At 41.6% G+C, this 15091-nt stretch overlaps 2 protein-coding genes across 4 annotated transcripts in view; both read left to right on the top strand.

Moving 5' to 3' along the window:
• Nucleotides 1-359: 359 nt before the first annotated feature.
• POLR2K (RNA polymerase II, I and III subunit K) lies at nt 360-5023 on the top strand. Of its 3 annotated transcripts, XM_082314138.1 has the most exons (4): nt 360-403; nt 2414-2477; nt 3262-3354; nt 3845-5023. In XM_082314138.1, exons 2-4 carry the CDS (start codon nt 2417-2419, stop codon nt 3865-3867), a joined length of 177 nt encoding a protein of 58 aa, XP_082170264.1. In that variant the 5' UTR covers nt 360-403; nt 2414-2416; the 3' UTR covers nt 3868-5023. The 3 variants fall into 3 exon arrangements, with proteins under 3 accessions (XP_082170264.1, XP_082170262.1, XP_082170263.1); XM_082314136.1 differs by lacking the exon at nt 3845-5023 and having other exon boundaries at nt 3262-3791; XM_082314137.1 differs by lacking the exons at nt 360-403; nt 3845-5023 and adding an exon at nt 424-670 and having other exon boundaries at nt 3262-3791.
• Nucleotides 3321-15091, top strand: part of SPAG1 (sperm associated antigen 1) — a 47017-nt gene continuing 35246 nt past the window's right edge. The window contains exons 1-5 of the mRNA XM_082314121.1: nt 3321-3409; nt 7867-8008; nt 8601-8760; nt 9112-9237; nt 14012-14079. Of these exons, the coding sequence (XP_082170247.1) occupies nt 3379-3409; nt 7867-8008; nt 8601-8760; nt 9112-9237; nt 14012-14079 (527 nt within the window). The 5' untranslated portion in view covers nt 3321-3378. The remainder of the gene's footprint in view (nt 3410-7866; nt 8009-8600; nt 8761-9111; nt 9238-14011; nt 14080-15091) is intronic.

Here is a 15091-nt window from a genome sequence, read left to right as displayed (position 1 = left end):
TCTCTGCTTAGGAGGCTGCCGCTGCCGCTCACAGGACGGGTTACACGTCAAAAAGCGCCACCGAACTGTCTGTGCTTTTTTCAAAGTGGTAGCGAAGTACCGATTACTTTCTGAACCTCATTACGCAGCGGGGAGGCGGCCGGAGCTGCCGGCGGCTCGCTGCCGGGGACGGACCCGCCGGCCCGGCCGGGGCTCCCGGCCTCGCTCGCGGGGCCTCCCACACCGCACCGCGCGCCCCCCGCACGCTGCGCACCGCCGGCTCGCGCTGTGGGCGGCACCGGTCGCCGCCGGGCGGGCCGCGGGGATGGCGTCGGCGGCACCGGCCCCGCCTCCGCCGGCGCCCGGTGTGTCGTCATCAGCCGGCGCCGAGGAGACGGCGCGGCCGGCGGAGCTGCTTGTGCAGGTGGGTGTGGGTCGCGGCTCCCTTGGGGGTTTCGGGCTCCTCCCTGCGGAGCCGGTGGTCCCCGTCGCGGCGGGGGGGGTGCGGCCCGGCCTCATGGGCCTCGCTCCTGCGTAGAAGCCCCGCGGTGCGGTGTAGGAGGCCCCGCTGCGGAATGGGGCGGGCTGGGGTGCCTGGGGCTGAGGGGCCGGTGGGCTGTGAGGAAGGCGGCCCGTCCTCCTTCGTGGGCTCTGAGAGGGACGCGAAGGAGCCGGTTTGCCTCTCTCGCAGGTACGTGGGGCGCCCTCTCGGCGCCGGTAGCGTGGCCGGTGCTCCCCGCCTTCGCGGCAGGGTAGGGTTGCAGCCCAGCGCACGCAGGTGCATCCGCCTGCCTGCTGGCTGCGTCGGCTTGGCAGCACGTGCAGCTGCAGGGCGCGCGAAGGCCGGCTAAACCGTGGCCCCTCCCTGCAGAACACATAGCTGTAGGCCGCTGCTGTCTTTACCAGCGGTACGGCTTCGCTGCACGAGCAGCACCAGCTCAAGTTATTTAGCTGTAACTGTGGTCCTCCTTAGTTCAGCTCTCTGTTTTGGAAGATGCTGCTGTTTTCAAGTGGTAATGGGCGACTGCTTATATCTTACTATAACGTACTGACAGAAAAAGACTGTAACCTATGGGGACTAAGGTGCCACTATGGTTATGGTAGAGCAAAACCTTACTTGAAAGCTATCAAGTTTAATGAACTATCTCCAGTTCTCTCGAATGGAGTGATATAATGGGGGTTTTAACAAGGTGGTTTGTCAAGTGCTGATCAGGCTCTCTTAAACAAAGGAGGAACTGTTTGTGTCAAGCCTATCCTTCTGTTTTCAAGACCTTAGTTTTCCCGGTTGAATTTATACTGAAACAAACTCTGAAGATCAGGGAAATAATCCTTACTGTAATATTAAGCAAAAGCATCCGAGAGTCATGCTCATAAAGAAGCATCATGAAGGCTATTCACTGGCATAAGGGTTAGGAATTCTTGTCTTTTATGTCAGGCAGAACAGCAACACAGAAAACGGCAACCTTGAAAAAACTACAAGGAGATATTCACGTCCTAGTCTAGACTTGCACTGGGTGGAAAAAATTGTTTACTATCTCTAGTGGTTACAGCAACAACCTTAAAATTTATGGTTGCAACCATATTTACATGTTAGGATAGGATTACTTAAAGCTTGGTAGAATGTTTGTGAAATATATGTAGCTATTTAGTCTGATACTGTGAAGGAATATTTGTCTCCAAATAAGTCTGAAAAATCAAAACTTAGAGGGCATTAAGAAGTGTTTGAAGAGTTCCACTAAGTTATCAAACTCTTGGTCAGGTTGGTAATCATACACACCTATGTTAGGATTTTGAGGGTGGAATTTCTTCTCTCTGGCCCCTGGTTGTTTTGGGGTTTTTTTTGTTTGTTTTGTTTTGTTTTGTTTAAATTGCTATTACTCTTCTACCTATTGTCTGTTGCCAGGATTTCTAATCCCTTAGATCAATAAAAAGGCAGATTAGGTTAGCTAGTGTTGTATCAGAGGGGAAAAAATATAACAAGGCTTATCTTGTTTATGATAGCACTGTTGTTACATCACTGATACCTAAAAAACGGTTCATGTTTATGTTTCCAGCAAGGAAATTCTTACCATAGGCAGGAGGGAGGAAAGAAAATATTATTCATTGTGCTTTAAAACTTCAAATCCTGTTTAACAGAAAATGTGCCATCTCCATCTTTGGAGGTTTTCTATACCACATTGGTAAAGCTCTGAGAAACCTTATATTACTCTGCTTTTGAGAAGCTGAACTAGATGACTTACTGAAATAATTCAACCTGAATTATCCAATGTCTTATCTATCAAATACAGATTGAATTTTTTTGTATTTACTTTTAAGGAAGTTTTTAATCTTCTGTTAGCTTTAGATTGAGATATTGAAATGATTGTGTATGCCTTGAAAAAATGATTTAAAAAAACCCCAAACCTGGTGTGCTTGTTGTTTGTTTTTTGTTTAGAACATGGATTCGCAGAAGGATGTTCAGCCTCCAAAGCAGCAGCCAATGATTTACATTTGTGGAGGTAAAGAAAAGACATCAGGGAATTTTTTCTACTTGTTACTGGACATTTGGTGTTTTAATAATGAAGAATGCATAATCATTATACTGAAGAGTACATAAATGCAAATAGTTGCAGTGTGGATCCTGATGTTCTTTAAAGCTTTAGACGCTGATGCTACCACATACACGTGGTATATATGGGTAGTGATGTGGAAGTAATTCTCTAGAGCTTGTGTTGCTGTGTGGAGGTCCTCCATCTCCAGAGGATGCTTTCGCTAAGTGTCCACTTGTGGTGCAGATAGTGGACCTTCTATTTAGTGCATCTCAGAGAGTTTTTTTGAAAATGCTGTATGGTCACTCAGCTTTTATTGAAGTGCAGTAGTCAAATTCTCTCTTACCTATACATAAGTCGACAACTTAAAAATTGGTGATTTTGAGTCGTCACTTCAGGAATCCCTGGAATATTTCGTCATTTAAGAAAATAAACTTGGGGCTTTGGAGGGCTGAGCTGAAGTTTTCATTAGTAGACAGTCTAGTTGTATCAAGAGTGGAATGTGTTCTGTGCAGTAATAGTTTGGTGATTTTCAGCAAGATCCTCTTTGTTAATATAAGTGAAGTCTGCTAATTTTTTTTTGCACAGTATCTTCATATCCTTCAGCTCTTGATACAAATTCACTACAATAATTTTTATTATGTTTTGTTTACTACAAATAGGAATTTGACTATTATGACTTTTGTAAGTTATCTATGCATTAACAATGCTGGTTTTGTTTATCCACTCCCTTTCTCTTCCTCCATCACATCAGAATGTCATACAGAGAATGAAATAAAGGCAAGAGATCCTATCAGATGCAGAGAATGTGGCTACAGAATAATGTACAAGAAAAGGACAAAAAGATGTATCCTTTTACACGGGCACTTGAATGCATTTGGGAAGCTGTGGATGGAGACAAGGTATATAAGGGAAACCGAATGGAAGTTTTGAGTAATTATGTAAGAATCCTTCAAGGCCAAAAATCAGTACAGTAGAGCAAAGTACTATAGGGAAATCGCAGTGTGACTGGGGATCTTGTTTTCATTCCTGGTGCTTTTTCTCTTTTTTCCATTTTCTATGCAAAATATAATAAGTTGTGATAGTCTGCTGAGTGACATACTATGAACAGTTGATATTAGTCAGGCTTTTAACAAAAGGTAAGTGCTGTGGGGTTAATGAAAAGATGAGTTTTGAAATGCTTTTATGTAGTTAGTTGAGATTTTAGATTTAGGCAGTCTCTTTTCGTTTGTTTTTTTTTGTTTGTTTGGTTTTTTTTCCTTGCCCACTCCGCTCTTCTTCTCCCTGACCTTTTTTCAACACCACTACATTTTTTTCCTTTAACTGCACTATTCCAGTGGTGGTTTTTGATGCCCGATGATTTCTGCTGAAGATCTAGTGACTTTATGCTGCAGTTTAATCTTTCTGATAACTTTGCTCTGTAAATCCATTGGTGTACAAATGCACACTCTTATTTGTGTTTTAAGATATTGAACTATTAAAGTTTACTGTGATACTAAGTTTTGTCTATACTGTCTTCCAGCAATAGGTTTCTAAAGCTGTCATTTAAATTGTAGTCACAGTATGTAGAAATCTAAGTTCAGTGGTATTGTATTCTTTTTGAATTAACCTTGTTTTCATTACTCTCATCTAAACTTCATTTGCATTTTAACTTTGTTAAATGTTCTTTGGACTCCTATGAACTGCATAACTGTGGCTTGAATAAATTCTACTGAAAATAAATAGAAGGCTACACAAGCCTAGGTCTGAAACAGGGACCTGGATTTCAAAAGAGCAAATCTCAAAGGACTTGAGACCACCCAAGTCAGGCACCCCGGTGCAGAGGAAGTGTCAAAAAAATCATCTCTCAGAAAAAAAGAGGGGAGGGAGGCAAGGTAGACATTAACAAGCAATGTGTAAACAGCAATTCCCAAAGTACATCTTGACTTAGTTGTCCCCTTGTTACTCAAGGAAAGAATTAGGTCTGTGCTATATAGATAATTAGGGTAGTGTCCCCAAACTAAAATAGCATCTTGTTTTGCTTTTCATATGACTTCTCAGTCTGTACTAAAAAGATCAAACTGGTTGTTTTGTATTGATGAGCCAAAACTTTTTGCATCTGTCTATTTGGAATGTGTGTTAAGTAATACTAAACTATCCTGTGTGTTTAATTCTTATCAGTATAGTAAGGTATCTTTGTTGCAGACTGCATGACCATGTACTGACTCATAAATGAACTACAGTGGGTTGTTTTGGGGGATAAAAAAGCATTCTTGAGATTTTGTTTTGGAGCTGTTTGGTTAAGATTTTCTTAAGTATCTGATCTGATCTTAGCTGTTAAGACATTTCTTATCTAGGTTTTTACTTGGAAGCCAGATACACTCGAGTATAAATGATAACATTTTTACTACACAGTTGCTATCAGTTTGTTCACCAGATCAGCATGCATAGCGTGGGCCTTATGCCTGCATAACAGAAACAGGGCATCAGCTATCGACAGCTGCTCAGAAGGGTGAGCTCCAGAGTTGCCCAGCAAAGCGAGGGCAGTACCAGTGTCACAAAACGTCTGGTGGGAGCAAGGGTGGGGTGGGCACCTCTTCCTGCCAGAGCAATGTAGAGAAGAGCATCTGGGCGGGAGTGTTGACCTGCTGGAGGGTAGGAAGGCCCTACAGAGGGACCTGGACAGGCTGGATCGATGGGCCAAGGCCAACTGTATGAGGTTCAACAAGGCTCAGTGCTGGGTCCTGCACTTGGGTCACAACAACCCCATGCAGTGCTACAGGCTGGGGGAGGAGTGGCTGGAGAGCTGCCTGGCGGAAAAGGACCTGGGGGCTTTGGTTGACAGCCAGATGAATATGAGCCAGCAGTGTGCTCAGGTGGCCAAGAGGGCCAATGGCATCCTGGCTTGTATCAGGAATAGTGTGGCCAGCAGGACCAGGGAGGTGATCGTGCCCCTGTACTCGGCACTGGTGAGGCCACACCTTGAGTACTGTGTTCAGTTTTGGGCCCCTCACTACCAGAAGGACATTGAGGTGCTGGAGCGTGTCCAGAGGAGGGCAACGAAGCTGGTGAAGGGTCTGGAGCACAAGTCTTATGAGGAGCGGCTGAGGGAGCTGGGGTTGTTTAGTCTGGAGAAGAGGAGGCTGAGGGGAGACCTTATTGCTCTCTACAGCTACCTGAAAGGAGGCTGTAGCGAGGTGGGGGTTGGTCTCTTCTCCCAAGTAACAAGTGATAGGACGAGAGGAAACGGCCTCAAGCTGCGCCAGGGGAGGTTTAGGTTGGATATTAGGAAAAACTTCTTCACCGAAAGGGCAGTCAGGCACTGGAACAGGCTGCCCGGGGAAGTGGTTGAGTCTCCATCCCTGGAGGTATTTAAAAGATGGGTAGACGTGGTGCTCGAGGACATGGTTTAGTGGTGGACTTGGCAGTGATAGGTTAACAGTTGGACTCGATGGTCTTAAGGGTCTTTTCCAACCTTAGCGATTCTATGATCTGCTGCCATCAGGAAGGGGAGCGGGCCTGCTTTAGAAAACAGTGCCGTGGGACTGGAGGGCTAACGGGCAATAGTGGGGGCGGCTGGCGCTGGGAGGGGGACGGGCTGTTCTAAGCGGAATAAAACACTACGCTGAAAGCAACCAGGCCATGTTTCATAAAGCGACGCCCCGAGCCGCTGTGCTGCCGTCCCCCTCCCGCCGCTCCCCTCAGCCCGGCGGAGGAAGAGGGCGCTCAGCACCGCCTCCGCCACGGCCCGACTGCGCGTGCGCGGCGGCGAGCGGGAGGCGGGCGTCCGCCGGCTGCGGCGAGGGCCGGGTCGCGTTCGTCTCCCGGCGGCAGCGCGGCACCGGGCAGGTGGGTGTGGACGCCAGCGTCGCTGCTGGAGCCGGGCGGGGCTCCGTGGGGGCCTCGCCGGGGGGTCACTGGGGAGGGCAGCCCCGTGTCCGCACCGTCCACCGCGCTTCCCTGCCGCTCGCCCGGGCGCGTCCCTGGGCGCCGCCGGCCGCCATGTTGTACATAGCAACAGTTGCTAGGCACGGGCCGGCCGCGGCGCCCCGGCGGCGGTGTGAGGGGAGCCCTGGGTGTGGGGTGTGGAGGTGAATTCCTGGCCCGGGGGGTGAGAGCCGCACTGCCGGCGGCTGCGAGGCAGGGCACGGCGCTGCGGCTTCGGGGGGCTGCCCGCAGCCGGCCGGGGGAGGGGAGCGCGTTTGGCCGTGGCGGTGCCGCGCCCCCGTGCAGCCGAGGCCTCCCTGTTACCGGGTCGCCTGAGGGCTGCCCCGGGCACTCGGGGGAGCTCCCTAGTCCTGACAGGTATGGAAATGCTGAAACGGGAGAAAATGCTGCGGTTTTGTGATGAGTGCCTCTCTTGCTTTTTACTCCTGTCTAATTCTTTCCTCTACTCGTCTCTCTCTCCGTGCATGTTGTTTATTTTCCTGTACTGAAACTGTAAATTCTTGGGGCGGAATCCTGTCTTTCTGCAGTACCTAATTATGACCAGTTATTATTTAAGCGATACTGTATCGTAAACATTTTTGTGCAACTACAAATTAATATGTGTAATTATGCTAGCCATTAAAACACAATTATTTTAATTGGGTTTATATCCATGCATAGTTGTTATCACATCTAGCTAGCCGCCCTTATTGTACTTGTTAAAAATAACTGATCACTTTAGGCACTATATAACATGGGGGAAAAGATGAATTTCTGCTCCATAGAGCTTGGACTCAAAATAGAAAAAGATGCGGATTGAAGGCACACGGAGACGGGAAGAGTCCGATTTGAACCCCTCACTTCATCGCTTACAGCCTTGCTGGAAAAGATTCAGATTGGTACAGTAATATCAGCAGAGGCCCAGAAAATGCAGTTAGTGAGGAAAGACAAACAACTGGATTTATTTTGGCTACAGAGAAGGCAAAGGTTATAATTCCATTAGATACTCTGAGTTAGTTAACATCTTCCCTCTGAAAAAAAGAGAGGGTCCTGCACCATCTTATCCTTCATCCCCACCACGCTTGCTTAAAATAGGTAATGCCATATTGTGTTTAAAGAAAAATAGAGAATGTGATAGGCAAAAATTGGCAATTTTTCTTTAAGCAGTCTTTACTGCTTCTGCAAGGCAGAACAAGTCAGAGAGTTGTACATATTCTTTTTCCAAAATTTATCTCATATATAACCATACTTCTGTCAGTAAACCTCTGTCAAGAACAGTTTGTGTGATCAGGTCTTCAAATCTGAAATTTTTTGTTTGTGGCAATGGGTCCACTTGCATAACAGAGTAGTACTTCGGAGCGTGAGCAGGGTTATTCCTTAAACTAGCATTGCTTCAAAATATAAGTGAGTGCCTGCAGAATCACTAGATTTTTTTTTTTCTTTTAATATTTAGTTATGGGTGATGAGTCAGTACCATTTTTGCTGGACCAAGGAACCACTAAAACGTATCAAATACCTATTGGTCACCTGGACTACAAGTTCATTGAAAAATGCACAGATGTTAAACACCTGGAAAAGATTCTCAGGGTGTTAAGGTAAACATATTTTCTTAACTTCATTATTAATTATATTCCTGTTCTGTAAAATTAAAAGGAACCTGTACCTAAATACTCTATTTGTCTTGAACCTCTTTGTGACTTTCTAATTTAAAAATTAAAAGACAGAGTTAAAATAATCATCTTAAAAGTGTCTAAATGATAATGCTGGAAATCCAAATCCTGTTTTAACCATCCAAAAGGTCTGAGTAACTCAATGCCAGGTTTTTCTCAAATGCTGCTGCTGGATTTTGGTTCTGTTATGCAGCCATCCTGCCTGACTGTTTGTGGTAATTTCAGATGCCGTGCATGTTTAACTTTTGCTGAAAATGACAAGAGCATTTTTTTATGAGTACCATGATGATAATTTTGAACTCTGTATGTGTGTCCATTGGAAAGTGGTTGAAGGTTAACTCACTGGAATTTTCTGATCAAAATGTTATTAGGTGATAGTAGAATTCACTTGTAACAGGAAAATAGTCCTCTGCAGTCACTGTGGTGACTATCCAGAGACTACACATGCAGAGAAATATGGAGGACGCAGTGCAGTTTAATTCTTTTTTGTAACTTTTATATCTTTGCATTTTTAAAGGTCTGGTGAAGAGGGATATTATCCTGAACTTACATTGTTTTGTGAAAAGCGTATTGAGCATTTAGATCCAGGGAGCAGAGCTCTGAGAAGAGATAAGCCTGCAGCCACAGCTTCTGATTTCACAGCTGAAGAATGGAAAAAAATTAGCAGTGAACTGATGGTACAGTATAATTTATAATGGTCAGTAATGTAATCACTTTGATCAATCTTCCTCTTGTGTATAAGTAGAATGCAATTATTTGATTAAATGAGGAAATGATCAAAGGATTATGTTGAGGTTTTTTCTTATTTTATTGAATTAATGTCACTGAATTTTTAATCCCCATTTTAACTTTACAGATTTTTTTGTAGATTACTTTTTATTCAAAAAAGCACAATTGCTTTTTGTCTTAATTGCTTTTGCGCATTAAGAGCAATGCATTATAAGGATAGCTGTTAGAGTCATTGTAGACTATGAAGTATATCTGCTCTACTGCTTTAGGGTACAGATATATTATTTATTTATTTTCAGAGCTGGGTGACAGAAATGAATGAAGATGATAAGAAACCACAGTTCCTGGGAACAGACACACTGCATGAAAGACAAGATAACTTGCCTCCTATTCGTTGTTCCAGCAGCTGTCTTCCTGCTAATCAGGTATCTCCAGTTTTATAATGTCTGTTAATTATATGTCTTTCTAAAATCAAGAAATTTTCTATGTACAAACTTCTAATCATTGAGCCTTTCGTACTAGATTTACTTTGTTAACCAGAAAATAAAACCTTTAAGTTCCCTTGCAAGAGACCAATGCTTAAACAGAAGTACCTCCTTTCTACTAGCATGTGTCTCATAATAATGTTTTAATTCTGATCAAGAATTCACTTTTGGAGCAAATCTCTTTAAACACCCTTTTCTGTTCTTTGATTCACATTTCAAAGAGGTGGTTAAGCACATGAACTAGGTCCCTTTTGGATGAAACTATGCCAGGAGATTTTTCTCCAGCTGCCAGTAGGCTTTTGTTCCATGAGACCAGACAGGAGCTAGTCCAAAATAAATACCCTGAAACACATACAGTGTGGATGTTGGACTCTCTGCACCAACTGTTTCACTCTATAGCCACTTCTATGTTGGGCTGCACTGGTGTATATGTAGCCTTTATTTTACACCTTGAGTTGGTATTCCAGCCTTTAGCCATAAAGCATACTTCTTAATTTAGCCATATAGCATACTTAACAAATCTTCAGAACTACAGAATAATCATTTGCCTTTTTTTCCTAGGTGTTAGTTTCCTCATGGTTTTTTTTTCCATTTATTTATCTGTCTGAAATCTGTTTTGTCTGTGACCAGCTTTCCTTACTAAAACTAAATGCAGTGCTGTTGGAGGGATTGGCAGAAAAGTAGGTGTGGGATGGGATTTTTTTGAATTGTCAGATGTTATCATGGATGGTTTCAGTCTGATTCCCGCTATTTTCTTTGGAATGCCTTGACACAGTTATAACAAATTAACTGAAGGATTTTTCTTTTTGGAAGTTTGGAAGTGAAAAATGTTATGAAAGAATGCTTACAGGTCATGTGATATTTCTTATTAATTGATAATTTGACAAATTTTATTGGAATACTATTAATATTATTAATAATAATGATTATTATGTATTAGTAAATAATAATAATTATGTATTAGTAAATGCCTGTTTTGTGTTCCTGTGTTGTCAGAAACTACTTCTTATTGTCAGCTGGTACTTAGACATCAGGCCAAGACATTTGGGATAACTAGGCGCTCTCTGTTATGTGGTATACAAAGAGCCTGGGAATTCCAGTGTAATGCTTTATAAGTATTGAGACTAAGGTGTGTTTTTGTTTTGTTTTGTTTTCATTAATCTGTCCTCTTTCACATTTTGCAATGTATATTCCTCTTGACTATCCTATTTTGCTGAGACGAAGAGTGCCACTGTAGCTTTACTCTCAATTTATGTCCTGTATAAGTGTTTCCTAGAACATAAAATGGTAAGGAAAATATCATGTGAACTCAGTGAACCCAGATTAGAATATAAGCATAAAATGGTGGAAGGTGGCTTGAAATCTAGGATATACAGTTTTACTAAAGAGGATGTGTTCTTCATTCAAAGACAAAATATTTATTCAGATTGTTTTTCTCCTACTTTAAACCAGGCAACAGTTGTCAGGTCAAGTTTTTATCACTTTTGTTCTCCATACATGGTTTAGGTGTTAGCATTATTACCCAGGAAACCTAGGTACAGCTTTATGCCTTATCTGTGGTGTATGATTTCCATTCCTTTTGTCCAAGCAGATGGCCTCTGAAGTAATTGTAACCTGTCCTGAAAGAGAGAAGGGAGGCCTGAAACTGAGTTTTACAATTCAATCTTTTCATGTAGCAGTGCAGTTGTACCACTACTAGATTACTACTGAATAAAAAGAAGCTGTTTCTATAGTATACACTAGATTTATACCTGTAATATGAAATCTCAAAAAAATTAAATTAATATACTTAATCAGTTTTTATTTCTTTTCTTTCTTGCTGATAGAGCGACGTGTAATCTTATAATTTTTAAACATGTTTTGCTAATCAGTTAGGACTGTAGTTATTTTTTACAATGGCATCACATAATTTCATAATGTGGTATCAAGTATAAAGTTGGCATGATAAATTTCTCCTCTCTGCTAGAAAGAAATCCACAAACCCTTCCATAATTTTATGTTGTTATTTGATTGGAGACTGTGTATATTAATATGATCCGATGTATAAAAAGTTCAGTATCTTCAATGAAGCCAATTCTGGAAATCCTTATTGACCCTAAAGCAGTAGATTGCACCAATGGGTGCGACTTTGGTAAATGGAAGCATCTTGTTGTGTCTGTAACGAAATTTTCTTGCTGATACTAAATGTAGGTACAGTTTTATTTCACTGCTAATAGCTTGTAATTCTATATGGTGTTTTCTTTTTATTGACGTGAAGTCATGGGGAAGATTTTCCAAAAATGAATAGATAAAGAGTGAACTTTATGCAATATTTCCCTCTTTAACACAGTAAGGAAGTTTCTGTCTTATACCCCTGTTTTTCTTTCACACAGCCCAGGACTTCGAGGTTACAACTATATTGCAAAATAAAAGAGGGCTGCAGAGGCAGTTTGAGTTTTTCCGTTCCTAACTGTCTATATTGCTTAATTATTATTTTTGCTGCCTCACTTTTTCCACAGCAGAACTAAAGCATGGGTTTAGAGATACTTCCAACAGACTGCATGGATGGGATTTCAGCAGACTTAGGTTCCTTTGCCAAAGACAGTTTCCTAATACTATTCCAGAAAGATTTCTGACCTCAGATACCTCCTCATGCTACAGTCCAGGGCATGCAACACACATTCCAAGTTTTATGTTATAAAAATCCACTGTGATGGTATCTATATGGCCTTCATATTATTTTGAGTGCTCTGAACTAAAAAAGAATACTGGTTAGCTGACACAGAATAATAATGTCTTAGGCGATCCCATGGGACCCAGAGGAGAACCAAGGTCAAGTTCTGTGTCACCTGAACTGAAGCCAGTCTGTGCTTTGGTCCAGAAATTGTTCACCGGACTTCAAACCCTGTGGGAACCATGCGTTGTGAGTTTTGGCAAGAAAAATGACAAGGGCAGAGATTTGGGGTGGGTTGGGTTTTTTTTTTCAGTTCCACAGCATGCAAACCTACATTTTTCATCAAAGCCTCTTGGATGAGATGCTCTGAAATACTACTGATTGAGAAATTCCTGACTCTGTTGGAGCTGCAACTTGGTTACGATGGTCCCAAGAATATAAGACCTAGAATTTTAAAAATTGCGCATTTTTGAGTCAACACTTCTTCCTTATTCCTTAAAAGGACATGCTGTAGTTCTCTCCCTAAAGTAAAGTTGCATTATTGTAAATACCTTGTGAGTTTTCTTCTGAGAGTTTCACTGTTTCTGTGCTCATTTAAGTTAAGGACTTCTGGTTTGGAAAAAAGATTTTATATTTATTAAATTATAAAAGTAAGTTTGTAATGTACACCAGGATACATACATAATGATTAGTCATATTTCAGGAAGCCATATTTAGGAGTTACCTCCTCCAAACATGCACTGATCACTAAATGTATTTGTCATTTTGTCTAGCTTCTGGAAAGACTGAGAACATTAAGAGTAATTCTGAAGTTATATACTATAAAAGTTTGTGTAACGTAACATTATAGATAGTCAGAAGTGTTTACAGGAAGGGTCACATTTGCATTATGTAAATTGGGGTGTTTACATCCAACTGCAGAAGTATTTCCTTGTTACAGTGTCACCACTGGTAAAGCTAGTTTAAGAGGTTGCTGCTTGTTTCTTTGGTCCAGTGTATTACATGCTCAGTTGAACTGGTACAGATATTTAGGGATTGTACTGTGATCTCTATCAAATTATTTGTTTGAACCCAGATGATTGTAAATCTGCAACTCTGCAAACAATTACATTGGTCTAACTCAGTGAGTGATGGATTGCAAGGTAAGAGGAGGGCTGAACAGCCAGGACAGAGTAGATGGGGAATATTTTGAAATGGCTGTTCCACTGTGGTATACCTGTTTGGAACCACACCTTGCTATTAAGTATTGTTGAAGTCAACAAGCAGGAAGGGACATATCAGAAATACAGTCTCATGACAGAGGCAGAAGAGATGCCAAAGGTGCCAGCTATGGAAATAGGTTCCATTAGTGTAGGAGATGGGTTGCGATACAAATCAGTCGAGTTTGTTATTGGGACTGATTGTTGCAGGAAGGTCCTAAGGATAAATTTTAGTTAAGGCAAATCTCAATGATGGAGCTTGTCTAAAAGCTAAACTGAGTGTAAATCATCTTGGGAATTAGCTTGACCGGAGCGTGAAATAGTCAAAAGAAGTACAGACACTATTTCGAAGTCAAACAAATTTTTCATTTCTAGGTTTGTTGTGAGTGTTCCAGGGACTATCAGAATCTGTGCATTGCATTCTTCGGGAATGGCAAGCCTAAAACGAGGTTACTGATTCAATCTCAGTGCCAAGCACCGCATCACAAGGCTGAGGTTTCCCAAGACTGAGTTCTCCCTTGCTGCGTTGAAAGGATGGTTTGGAAGATACTAAGATACTTGGAAGCACAAGATACTAATTAGGAAGAGCAGTCTCGCATCTGAAAGTTTTATTCAGTGCCTCTGTGACACGTAACAGGGCAGTGGAAAGTGTAAGACTGAAGAGCTCCTCAGATTACAACAATATGTCAAATACATAAAGATTTTCTTTAAAGCAACATGAATTAAGTTTTCAAGACTATGCTAAGATTAGTCATGAATAGTGTTAGTTACTAGGAATATGTATTGCAGAAACAAAACAAAACAAAACAAGGCTGTGAATTTCCACTTTAAAAAATTGTCTTACAGGCTGTTTCTCTTTCAGAACACAAAATTACAAAACAAACAAAGAAACAAGAAAAACATACCACGGGATTACAGTGAATGGGACAAGTATGTTAAATCCTTTATATTTAAGTTTTTATTAAATCTTATGTATTTGTTTAATAATGGAACATTATTAAATGTTGTTTTTTTTAAAGTATTTTCCAGAAACCTAGTATTAAGGCCAACATTTCAGGGAATTGTAACACTTCAGTGAAACTTAGATTTTCCATAATAAATGTTCTGTTAAAATGCAAATGATGCATTGTGGTGCTAACAGCTGAAAACAATTTAGTCTATACTTTTGTTAGAGCTGCATGAAATACAGCAAGTTGGCAGAAAATACAAATAAAAAGTGGTTTTGTTTCAGATTTCATTTTTCCTTTCAACATCTAAGAGATAAAATCTATGGAGGTACGTAACACCAAAGGATTAAAATTAGCTTAATTTAGCTGGTTTTTTTGAAAGCACTTCTAGGATTGTTTAACCTGGGCTTATAAATTTGATCTTCTGTGTATCTAAAGTCACAATTCTAAATTATAAACAAAATTGATGAATCGTTATTCCTGCACTGAGCCCTGCTGACCACAAAGAGTGAGCTTGAGGCAGGTACATCAGATGCAATTACACATAATCAGACGTTTAGACAGTAACTGACTATTTCTAGGGTCGATGGAGCCCTGATAGAAAGACACTGTCTGCATCAGGTAATGGTGGCATATTACCCTCCCAAGTTACGTGACAGATTGATGCTTCCAAATCATTGAACACGGAGGGGAAAATGCACGTACTTCTGTGTTTTGCATTGTAGCAGCTTCTCTCTAGCTCCTTAAATCTGGAATATGATGCTGTAGAGTCAGAGTGAGAAGGCACAAGTTTCCAGTGCTGTAGATGGGGAGCTAAATTTAGAGACTGTGGGGTTTGGGTAATGAAACTCTTAATGTCTCACTCCACCCCAAAACCGCGACAAAAACCCTGTCTGCATAAGATGCTGTTCTTACAAATAGCTGTGCATATCAGTTATTTTCATGCATGTATGTTTCGGAAATTGGGGTCTTCCACTCAAGTGTGGACAAACAAA

The sequence above is a fragment of the Platalea leucorodia genome, assembly GCF_965183815.1.
Source record: "Platalea leucorodia genome assembly, chromosome: 1".
NCBI lineage: Eukaryota > Metazoa > Chordata > Aves > Pelecaniformes > Threskiornithidae > Platalea > Platalea leucorodia.
The sequence above is the reverse complement of the archived record's forward strand: the minus strand, read 5'-3'. Positions and strand labels throughout refer to the sequence as shown.